A 13,060-nucleotide genomic window follows, 5' to 3' on the forward strand; every position below is an offset into this window, starting at 1 on the left:
GTGAGCACAGCTCTGGAGTATAATACAGGATAAGTAATGTAATGTATGTACACAGTGACTGTACTAGCAGAATAGTGAGCGCAGCTCTGGAGTATAATACAGGATAAGTAATGTAATGTATGTACACAGTGACTGTACCAGCAGAATAGTGAGTGCAGCTCTGGAGTATAATACAGGATAAGTAATGTAATGTATGTACACAGTGACTGCAGAATAGTGAGCGCAGCTCTGGAGTATAATACAGGATAAGTAATGTAATGTATGTACACAGTGACTGCACCAGCAGAATAGTGAGTGCAGCTCTGGAGTATAATACAGGATAAGTAATGTATGTACACAGTGACTGTACCAGCAGAATAGTGAGTGCAGCTCTGGAGTATAATACAGGATAAGTAATGTAATGTATGTACACAGTGACTGCACCAGCAGAATAGTGAGCACAGCTCTGGAGTATAATACAGGATAAGTAATGTAATGTATGTACACAGTGACTGTACCAGCAGAATAGTGAGCGCAGCTCTGGAGTATAATACAGGATAAGTAATGTAATGTATGTACACAGTGACTGTACTAGCAGAATAGTGAGCGCAGCTCTGGAGTATAATACAGGATAAGTAATTTAATGTATGTACACAGTGACTGTACCGGCAGAATAGTGAGCGCAGCTCTGGAGTATAATACAGGATAAGTAATGTAATGTATGTACACAGTGACTGCACCAGCAGAATAGTGAGCGCAGCTCTGCAGTATAATACAGGATAAGTAATATAATGTATGTACACAGTGACTGCACCAGCAGAATAGTGAGCGCAGCTCTGGAGTATAATACAGGATGAGTATTGTAATGTAAGTACACAGTGACTGCACCAGCAGAATAGTGAGCGCAGCTCTGGAGTATAATACAGGATGAGTAATGTAATGTAAGTACACAGTGACTACACTAGCAGAATAGTGAGCGTACCTCTGGAGTATAATACAGGATAAGTAATGTAATGTATGTACACAGTGACTGTACCAGCAGAATAGTGAGTGCAGCTCTGGAGTATAATACAGGATAAGTAATGTAATGTATGTACACAGTGACTGCAGAATAGTGAGCGCAGCTCTGGAGTATAATACAGGATAAGTAATGTAATGTATGTACACAGTGACTGCACCAGCAGAATAGTGAGTGCAGCTCTGGAGTATAATACAGGATAAGTAATGTATGTACACAGTGACTGTACCAGCAGAATAGTGAGTGCAGCTCTGGAGTATAATACAGGATAAGTAATGTAATGTATGTACACAGTGACTGCACCAGCAGAATAGTGAGCACAGCTCTGGAGTATAATACAGGATAAGTAATGTAATGTATGTACACAGTGACTGTACCAGCAGAATAGTGAGCGCAGCTCTGGAGTATAATACAGGATAAGTAATGTAATGTATGTACACAGTGACTGTAGTAGCAGAATAGTGAGCGCAGCTCTGGAGTATAATACAGGATAAGTAATTTAATGTATGTACACAGTGACTGTACCGGCAGAATAGTGAGCGCAGCTCTGGAGTATAATACAGGATAAGTAATGTAATGTATGTACACAGTGACTGCACCAGCAGAATAGTGAGCGCAGCTCTGCAGTATAATACAGGATAAGTAATATAATGTATGTACACAGTGACTGCACCAGCAGAATAGTGAGCGCAGCTCTGGAGTATAATACAGGATGAGTATTGTAATGTAAGTACACAGTGACTGCACCAGCAGAATAGTGAGCGCAGCTCTGGAGTATAATACAGGATGAGTAATGTAATGTAAGTACACAGTGACTACACTAGCAGAATAGTGAGCGTAGCTCTGGAGTATAATACAGGATAAGTAGTGTAATGTATGTACACAGTGACTGTACCAGCAGAATAGTGAGTGCAGCTCTGGAGTATAATACAGGATAACTAATGTAATTTATGTACACAGTGACTGCACCAGCAGAATAGTGAGTGCAGCTCTGGAGTATAATACAGGATAAGTAATGTAATGTATGTACACAGTGACTGTACCAGCAGAATAGTGAGTGCAGCTCTGGAGTATAATACAGGATAAGTAATGTAATGTATGTACACAGTGACTGCAGAATAGTGAGCGCAGCTCTGGAGTATAATACAGGATAAGGGTGCATGCACACTACGTAACGCCGGGCGTGTATGAGAGCCGTACACGCCAGCGTTACAGCAGGGCTGCCGAGCACTTCCCATTCACTTCAATGGGAGCGCTCGTAACAGCGGCGTTTACGAGCGCTCCCATTGAAGTGAATGGGAAGTGCTCGGCAGCCCTGCTGTAACGCCGGCGTGTACGGCTCTCATACACGCCCGGCGTTACGTAGTGTGCATGCACCCTAAGTAATGTAATGTATGTACACAGTGACTGCACCAGCAGAATAGTGAGTGCAGCTCTGGAGTATAATTCAGGATAAGTAATGTAATGTATGTACACAGTGTCTGTACCAGTAGAATTGTGAGCGCAGCTCTGGAGTATAATACAGGATAAGTAATGTAATGTATGTACACAGTGACCGTACCAGCAGAATAGTGAGCGCAGCTCTGGAGTATAATACAGGATAAGTATTTGTAGTGTATGTACACATTGACTGCACCAGCAGAATAGTGAGCGCAGCTCTGGAGTATAATACAGGCTAAGTAATATAATGTATGTACACAGTGACTGCACCAGCAGAATAGTGAGCGCAGCTCTGGAGTATAATACAGGATAAGTAATGTAATGTATGTACACAGTGACTGCACCAGCAGAATAGTGAGCGCAGCTCTGGAGTATAATACAGGATAAGTAATGTAATGTATGTACAAAGTGACTGTACCAGCAGAATAGTGAGTGCAGCTCTGGAGTATAATACAGGATAAGTAATGTAATGTATGTACACAGCGACTGTACTAGCAGAATAGTGAGCGCAGCTCTGGAGTATAATACAGGATAAGTAATGTATGTACACAGTGACTGCACCAGCAGAATAGTGAGCGCAGCTCTGGAGTATAATACAGGATAAGTAATGTAATGTATGTACAAAGTGACTGTACCAGCAGAATAGTGAGCGCAGCTCCGGAGTATAATACAGGATAAGTAATGTAATGTATGTACACAGTGACTTCACCAGCAGAATAGTGAGTGCAGCTCTGGAGTATAATACAGGATAAGTAATGTAATGTGTGTACACAGAGATTGCACCATCAGAATAGTGAGCGCAGCTCTGGAGTATAATACAAGATAAGTAATGTAATGTATGTACACAGTGTCTGTACCAGCAGAATTGTGAGCGCAGCTCTGGAGTATAATACAGGATAAGTAATGTAATGTATGTACACAGTGACCGTACCAGCAGAATAGTGAGCGCAGCTCTGGAGTATAATACAGGATAAGTATTTGTAATGTATGTACACAGTGACTGTACCAGCAGAATAGTGAGCGCAGCTCTGGAGTATAATACAGGATAAGTAATGTAATGTATGTACACAGTGACTGCACCAGCAGAATAGTGAGCGCAGCTCTGGAGTATAATACAGGATAAGTAATGTAATGTATGTACACAGTGACTGCACCAGCAGAATAGTGAGCGCAGCTCTGGAGTATAATACAGGATAAGTAATGTAATGTATGTACAAAGTGACTGTACCAGCAGAATCGTGAGTGCAGCTCTGGAGTATAATACAGGATAAGTAATGTAATGTATGTACACAGCGACTGTACTAGCAGAATAGTGAGCGCAGCTCTGGAGTATTATACAGGATAAGTAATGTATGTACACAGTGACTGCACCAGCAGAATAGTGAGCGCAGCTCTGGAGTATAATACAGGATAAGTAATGTAATGTATGTACAAAGTGACTGTACCAGCAGAATAGTGAGCGCAGCTCCGGAGTATAATACAGGATAAGTAATGTAATGTATGTACACAGTGACTTCACCAGCAGAATAGTGAGTGCAGCTCTGGAGTATAATACAGGATAAGTAATGTAATGTGTGTACACAGAGATTGCACCAGCAGAATAGTGAGCGCAGCTCTGGAGTATAATACAAGATAAGTAATGTAATGTATGTACACAGTGACTGCACCAGCAGAATAGTGAGCGCAGCTCTGGAGTATAATACAGGATAAGTAATGTAATGTATGTACACAGTGACTGCACCAGCAGAATAGTGAGTGCAGCTCTGGAGTATAATACAGGATAAGTAATGTAATGTATGTACACAGTGACTGCACCAGCAGAATAGTGAGCGCAGCTCTGGGGTATAATACAGGATAAGTAATGTAATTTATGTACACAGTGACTGTACCAGCAGAATAGTGAGCGCAGCTCTGGAGTATAATACAGGATAAGTAATGTATGTACACAGTGACTGTACCAGCAGAATAGTGAGCGCAGCTCTGGGGTATAATACCGGATAAGTAATGTAATGTATGTACACAGTGACTGTACCAGCAGAATAGTGAGCGCAGCTCTGGGGTATAATACAGGATAAGTAATGTAATGTATGTACACAGTGACTGCACCAGCAGAATAGTGAGTGCAGCTCTGGAGTATAATACAGGATAAGTAATGTAATGTATGTACACAGTGACTGTACCAGCAGAATAGTGAGCGCAGCTCTGGAGTATAATATAGATTGAGTATTGTACTGTTTGTGTATCTATCCCTGTGCAGAGACATGAGTGCTGGCAGTAGTGATGTGCGAGTGTTTGTCCGTATCAGACCCTCTCCTCATTTTGCACAAGAAGTTATCAGACTTGGGGAGGATAGTAAGGTAAGGAGGATGATTTTTGTCTTGCCCCTGGTCACTATAGTAACTGTGTGTGTATATACAGTATATATATATATGTGTGTGTGTTCTCTGCAGGTCATAGACATTCACCTCAGGAAGGATGAGCGGCTCGGGGTGGTCAATAACAAGCGATATGATTGGTCATTTTCAGTGGACGGGATTCTTCACAATGTGTCTCAGGGTTCTGTATATGACACAGTGGCCAAATCTGTCGTGTCTCGCGCTCTACAAGGTTACAATGGTGAGTAATGTGACAGCGGCATGTACATTGTGCTGTACCCAGTGGTATACAGTTAGTGATGACTAGCGGTATATACAGTGCACAGTGACCAGCGGTATATACAATGTACAGTTTCTGGTGACCAGCGATATATACAGTGTACAGTGGCCGGCAGTACATACATCGTACAGTTAGTGGTGACCGGCGGTATATAGAATGTACAGTTAGTTGTTATCAGCGGTATATACAGTGTACAGTTACTGGTGACCAGTGGTATATACAGTGTACAGTTACTGGTGACCAGTGGTATATACAGTGTACAGTGACCGGCGGTATATACAATGTACAGTTTCTGGTGACCAGCGGTATATACAGTGTATGATATTTGGCGGTTTCCTCTTGTTAACCCTTTCATCTGTGCGGTGTCGGTGACTTTTCGGTCTCCCGCCAGGTACTATCATGTGTTATGGACAGACTGGAGCAGGGAAGACTCACACAATCACCGGCGCGACGGAGAACTACAAGAACCGCGGCATCATCCCCAGAGCCCTGCAGCAGGTACCATTACACTAGTCACATCCAGAGCTGCAGTGACACTCCTGCTTGTATTTGGATTATATGACTCTCACATACCTGGACTGACCGGGATCTCCGGCCGAGCGGCCATATTGTAGTGACCCTGTATGATGTGCACACTACATCTCTCACAATGCTCTACAGCAGAGCACCAAGCACACGCCTGAGCCAACTGATCTGAGTTACAGCAAAATCTGCATTCAATGGAAACCAGTCACCAAATATAAAGCTGTGATGTAATGGCAGAATTCGAACCGCAGCTTTGGATGTGACTGCAGTGTAAGATAAGATTTAGAATGAAGTAGCCTGAATGTTTTCTGACTGCAGCTCTGGCTGTGACTGGAGCAGACGTTATCCCTTTGGATTTATTTCCCTTCCATCTCACAGGTATTTAAAGAGATAGCGGAGCAGAGCGAGCGGAGCGTGAGCGTGCGGGTCTCGTACCTGGAGATCTACAATGAGACCCTCTTCGACCTCCTGTCCACACTGCCGGACGTCCCAGCCTGCGACGCTCAGATGGCCATAGTGGATGACCCCCAGGGGGTGACGGTGAAGGGGCTGTCACTCCATCATGTTGGGGACGAGGAGCGCGCCCTGAACCTGCTGTTTGAGGGCGAGACCAACAGAATCATCGGCTCGCACACCCTGAACAAGAACTCCTCCAGATCTCACTGCATATTTACCATTCATCTAGAGGTGAGGACTTCAAGGAGAACTCCACTGCCCCGACATCATATCATATACTCCAGTCACTGCCAGAGCTGCTGTCATGTTTCATACCCATTAACCCCTTACTAACTCACTGATAACACTATTTGGCTGACCTCTCATCCTGGGTATCACCAGGTCTTCCACTATAACAAGTCAGCGCCGTGCCCGTGGCAGTGAATCGGTTAATTAACCTGTTATTTTCCAGTCCCATTCTAGGACTTTCTCCAATGCTAAATACACGGTGTCAAAGATTAACCTGGTGGACCTGGCGGGCTCTGAGCGTCTCGGCAAAACCGGGGTGAGTACCGGAGGAGGCGGGAGGTATAGGGAACCCCTCTGCACTGGTTCTATATAAAGCTGCGGCTGCATTGTCTGACCAAGCTTCTGCTGCACACGTCCTGGACGTCTCAGTGGCGCCTCCTCTATGTAATATGGGTCATCTAGTATTATACGTCTCAGTGGCGCCCCCTCTGTGTAATATCATATTATATGGGGTCATCTAGTATTATACGTCTCAGTGGCGCCCCCTCTGTGTTATACCATACTATATGGGGTCATCTAGTATTATACGTCTCAGTGGCGCCCCCTCTGTGTTATACCATACTATATGGGGTCATCTAGTATTATACGTCTCAGTGGCGCCCCCTCTGTGTTATACCATACTATATGGGGTCATCTAGTATTATACGTCTCAGTGGCGCCCCCTCTATGTAATATGGGTCATCTAGTATTATACGTCTCAGTGGCGCCCCCTCTGTGTAATATCATATTATATGGGGTCATCTAGTATTATACGTCTCAGTGGCGCCCCCTCTGTGTTATACCATACTATATGGGGTCATCTAGTACTATACGCCTCAGTGGCGCCCCCTCTGTGTAATATCATACTATATGGGCTCATCTACTACTAACGTCTCAGTGGCGCCCCCTCTGTGTAACATCATACTGTATGGGGTAATTCAGTATTATACGTCTCAGTGGCGCCCCCTCTGTGTAATATTATACTATATGGGGTAATTCAGTATTATACGTCTCAGTGGCGCCCCCTCTGTGTAATATCATACTATATGGGGTCATCTAGTATTATACGTATCAGTGGCGCCCCCTCTGTGTAATATCATACTATATGGGGTCATCTAGTATTATACGTATCAGTGGCGCCCCCTCTGTGTAATATCATACTATATGGGGTCATCTAGTATTATACGTATCAGTGGCGCCCCCTCTGTGTAATATCATACTATATGGGGTCATCTAGTATTATACGTATCAGTGGCGCCCCCTCTGTGTAATATCATACTATATGGGGTCATCTAGTATTATATGTCTCAGTGGCGCCCCCTCTGTGTAATATCATACTATATGGGGTAATTCAGTATTATACGTCTCAGTGGCGCCCCCTCTGTGTAATATCATACTATATGGGGTCATCTAGTATTATACGTCTCAGTGGCGCCCCCTCTGTCTTATATCATACTATATGGGGTCATCTAGTATTATACGTCTCAGTGGCGCCCCCTCTGTCTTATATCATACTATATGGGGTCATCTAGTATTATACGTATCAGTGGCGCCCCCTCTGTGTAATATCATACTATATGGGGTCATCTAGTATTATACGTCTCAGTGGCGCCCCCTCTGTGTAATATCATACTATATGGGGTAATTCAGTATTATACGTCTCAGTGGCGCCCCCTCTGTGTAATATCATACTATATGGGGTCATCTAGTATTATACGTCTCAGTGGCGCCCCCTCTGTGTAATATCATACTATATGGGGTCATCAAGTATTATACGCCTCAGTGGCGCCCCCTCTGTCTTATATCATACTATATGGGGTCATCTAGTATTATACGTATCAGTGGCGCCCCCTCTGTGTAATATCATACTATATGGGGTAATTCAGTATTATACGTCTCAGTGGCGCCCCCTCTGTGTAATATCATACTATATGGGGTAATTCAGTATTATACGTCTCAGTGGCGCCCCCTCTGTATAATATCATATTATATGGGGTCATCTAGTATTATACGTCTCAGTGGCGCCCCCTCTGTGTAATATCATACTATATGGGGTAATTCAGTATTATACGTCTCAGTGGCGCCCCCTCTGTGTAATATCATACTATATGGGGTAATTCAGTATTATACGTCTCAGTGGCGCCCCCTCTGTATAATATCATACTATATGGGGTCATCAAGTATTATACGTCTCAGTGGCGCCCCCTCTGTATAATATCATATTATATGGGGTCATCTAGTATTATACGTCTCAGTGGCGCCCCCTCTGTATAATATCATATTATATGGGGTCATCTAGTATTATACGTCTCAGTGGCGCCCCCTCTGTATAATATCATATTATATGGGGTCATCTAGTATTATACATCTCAGTGGCGCCCCCTCTGCGTAATATCATACTATATGGGGTAATTCAGTATTATACGTCTCAGTGGCGCCCCCTCTGTATAATATCATACTATATGGGGTCATCAAGTATTATACGTCTCAGTGGCGCCCCCTCTGTATAATATCATATTATATGGGGTCATCTAGTATTATACGTCTCAGTGGCGCCCCCTCTGTATAATATCATATTATATGGGGTCATCTAGTATTATACGTATCAGTGGCGCCCCCTTTGTATAATATCATACTATATGGGGTAATTCAGTATTATACGTCTCAGTGGCGCCCCCTCTGTATAATATCATACTATATGGGGTCATGTAGTATTATACGTCTCAGTGGCGCCCCCTCTGTATAATATCATACTATATGGGGTAATTCAGTATTATACGTCTCAGTGGCGCCCCCTCTGTGTAATATCATACTATATGGGGTCATCATGTATTATACGTCTCAGTGGCGCCCCCTCTGTATAATATCATATTATATGGGGTCATCTAGTATTATACATCTCAGTGGCGCCCCCTCTGTGTAATATTATACTATATGGGGTAATTCAGTATTATACGCCTCAGTGGCGCCCCCTCTGTCTTATATCATACTATATGGGGTCATCTAGTATTATACGTCTCAGTGGCGCCCCCTCTGTGTAATATCATACTATATGGGGTCATCTAGTATTATACGTCTCAGTGGCGCCCCCTCTGTATAATATCATATTATATGGGGTCCTCTAGTATTATACATCTCAGTGGCGCCCCCTCTGTGTAATATCATACTATATGGGGTAATTCAGTATTATACGTCTCAGTGGCGCCCCCTCTGTGTAATATCATACTATATGGGGTCATCTAGTATTATACGTCTCAGTGGCGCCCCCTCTGTCTTATATCATACTATATGGGGTCATCTAGTATTATACGTCTCAGTGGCGCCCCCTCTGTGTAATATCATATTATATGGGGTAATTCAGTATTATACGTCTCAGTGGCGCCCCCTCTGTGTAATATCATACTATATGGGGTCATCTAGTATTATACATCTCAGTGGCGCCCCCTCTGTGTAATATCATACTATATGGGGTAATTCAGTATTATACGTCTCAGTGGCGCCCCCTCTGTATAATATCATACTATATGGGGTCATCTAGTATTATACGTCTCAGTGGCGCACCCTCTGTGTAATATCATACTATATGGGGTCATCAAGTATTATACATCTCAGTGGCGCCCCCTCTGTGTTATATCATACTATATGGGGTCATCTAGTATTATACGTCTCAGTGGCGCCCCCTCTGTATAATATCATATTATATGGGGTCATCTAGTATTATACGCCTCAGTGGCGCCCCCTCTGTCTTATATCATACTATATTGGGTCATCTAGTATTATACGTATCAGTGGCGCCCCCTCTGTATAATATCATACTATATGGGGTAATTCAGTATTATACGTCTCAGTGGCGCCCCCCCTCTGTGTAATATCATACTATATGGGGTCATCAAGTATTATACGTCTCAGTGGCGCCCCCTCTGTATAATATCATATTATATGGGGTCATCTAGTATTATACGTCTCAGTGGCGCCCCCTCTGTATAATATCATACTATATGGGGTAATTCAGTATTATACGTCTCAGTGGCGCCCCCTCTGTGTAATATCATACTATATGGGGTCATCATGTATTATACGTCTCAGTGGCGCCCCCTCTGTATAATATCATATTATATGGGGTCATCTAGTATTATACATCTCAGTGGCGCCCCCTCTGTGTAATATCATACTATATGGGGTAATTCAGTATTATACGCCTCAGTGGCGCCCCCTCTGTCTTATATCATACTATATGGGGTCATCTAGTATTATACGTATCAGTGGCGCCCCCTCTGTGTAATATCATACTATATGGGGTAATTCAGTATTATACGTCTCAGTGGCGCCCCCTCTGTGTAATATCATACTATGTGGGGTCATCTAGTATTATACGTCTCAGTGGCGCCCCCTCTGTATAATATCATATTATATGGGGTCATCTAGTATTATACATCTCAGTGGCGCCCCCTCTGTGTAATATCATACTATATGAGGTAATTCAGTATTATACGTCTCTGTGGCGCCCCCTCTGTATAATATCATATTATATGGGGTCATCTAGTATTATACGTCTCAGTGGCGCCCCCTCTGTGTAATATCATACTATATGGGGTCATCTAGTATTATACGTCTCAGTGGCGCCCCCTCTGTATAATATCATACTATATGGGGTCATCTAGTATTATACGTCTCAGTGGCGCCCCCTCTGTGTAATATCATACTATATGGGGTCATCAAGTATTATACATCTCAGTGGCGCCCCCTCTGTATAATATCATATTATATGGGGTCATCTAGTATTATACGTCTCAGTGGCGCCCCCTCTGTGTAATATCATATTATATGGGGTCATCTAGTATTATACGCCTCAGTGGCGCCCCCTCTGTCTTATATCATACTATATTGGGTCATCTAGTATTATACGCCTCAGTGGCGCCCCCTCTGTCTTATATCATACTATATGGGGTCATCTAGTATTATACGTCTCAGTGGCGCCCCCTCTGTGTAATATCATATTATATGGGGTAATTCAGTATTATACGTCTCAGTGGCGCCCCCTCTGTGTAATATCATACTATATGGGGTCATCATGTATTATACATCTCAGTGGCGCCCCCTCTGTGTTATATCATACTATATGGGGTCATCTAGTATTATACGTCTCAGTGGCGCCCCCTCTGTATAATATCATATTATATGGGGTCATCTAGTATTATACGCCTCAGTGGCGCCCCCTCTGTCTTATATCATACTATATTGGGTCATCTAGTATTATACGTATCAGTGGCGCCCCCTCTGTATAATATCATACTATATGGGGTAATTCAGTATTATACGTCTCAGTGGCGCCCCCCCTCTGTGTAATATCATACTATATGGGGTCATCAAGTATTATACGTCTCAGTGGCGCCCCCTCTGTATAATATCATATTATATGGGGTCATCTAGTATTATACGTCTCAGTGGCGCCCCCTCTGTATAATATCATACTATATGGGGTAATTCAGTATTATACGTCTCAGTGGCGCCCCCTCTGTGTAATATCATACTATATGGGGTCATCATGTATTATACGTCTCAGTGGCGCCCCCTCTGTGTAATATCATACTATATGGGGTAATTCAGTATTATACGCCTCAGTGGCGCCCCCTCTGTATAATATCATATTATATGGGGTCATCTAGTATTATACGTCTCAGTGGCGCCCCCTCTGTGTAATATCATACTATATGGGGTAATTCAGTATTATACGCCTCAGTGGCGCCCCCTCTGTCTTATATCATACTATATGGGGTCATCTAGTATTATACGTATCAGTGGCGCCCCCTCTGTGTAATATCATACTATATGGGGTAATTCAGTATTATACGTCTCAGTGGCGCCCCCTCTGTGTAATATCATACTATGTGGGGTCATCTAGTATTATACGTCTCAGTGGCGCCCCCTCTGTGTAATATCATACTATATGGGGTAATTCAGTATTATACGTCTCAGTGGCGCCCCCTCTGTATAATATCATATTATATGGGGTCATCTAGTATTATACGTCTCAGTGGCGCCCCCTCTGTGTAATATCATACTATATGGGGGTCATCTAGTATTATACGTCTCAGTGGCGCCCCCTCTGTGTAATATCATATTATATGGGGTCATCTAGTATTATACGTCTCAGTGGCGCCCCCTCTGTATAATATCATATTATATGGGGTCATCTAGTATTATACGTCTCAGTGGCGCCCCCTCTGTGTAATATCATACTATATGGGGTAATTCAGTATTATACGTCTCAGTGGCGCCCCCTCTGTGTAATATCATACTATGTGGGGTCATCTAGTATTATACGTCTCAGTGGCGCCCCCTCTGTGTAATATCATACTATATGGGGTAATTCAGTATTATACGTCTCAGTGGCGCCCCCTCTGTATAATATCATATTATATGGGGTCATCTAGTATTATACGTCTCAGTGGCGCCCCCTCTGTCTTATATCATACTATATGGGGTCATCTAGTATTATACGTCTCAGTGGCGCCCCCTCTGTGTAATATCATATTATATGGGGTAATTCAGTATTATACGTCTCAGTGGCGCCCCCTCTGTATAATATCATATTATATGGGGTCATCTAGTATTATACGTCTCAGTGGCGCCCCCTCTGTGTAATATCATACTATATGGGGTCATCTAGTATTATACGTCTCAGTGGCGCCCCCTCTGTCTTATATCATACTATATGGG

The 13,060-nt window shown here is 43.2% G+C and overlaps 1 protein-coding gene across 1 annotated transcript in view; it reads left to right on the plus strand.

Moving 5' to 3' along the window:
• The window catches only part of KIF9 (kinesin family member 9), a 49,411-nt gene that overhangs the window by 18,734 nt on the left and 17,617 nt on the right, over nucleotides 1-13,060 (plus strand). The window contains exons 2-6 of the mRNA XM_075271836.1: nucleotides 4,695-4,794; nucleotides 4,888-5,053; nucleotides 5,484-5,590; nucleotides 5,996-6,304; nucleotides 6,525-6,617. Of these exons, the coding sequence (XP_075127937.1) occupies nucleotides 4,699-4,794; nucleotides 4,888-5,053; nucleotides 5,484-5,590; nucleotides 5,996-6,304; nucleotides 6,525-6,617 (771 nt within the window). The 5' untranslated portion in view covers nucleotides 4,695-4,698. The remainder of the gene's footprint in view (nucleotides 1-4,694; nucleotides 4,795-4,887; nucleotides 5,054-5,483; nucleotides 5,591-5,995; nucleotides 6,305-6,524; nucleotides 6,618-13,060) is intronic.

The sequence above is a fragment of the Leptodactylus fuscus genome, chromosome 4 (assembly GCF_031893055.1).
Source record: "Leptodactylus fuscus isolate aLepFus1 chromosome 4, aLepFus1.hap2, whole genome shotgun sequence".
Lineage (NCBI taxonomy): Eukaryota > Metazoa > Chordata > Amphibia > Anura > Leptodactylidae > Leptodactylus > Leptodactylus fuscus.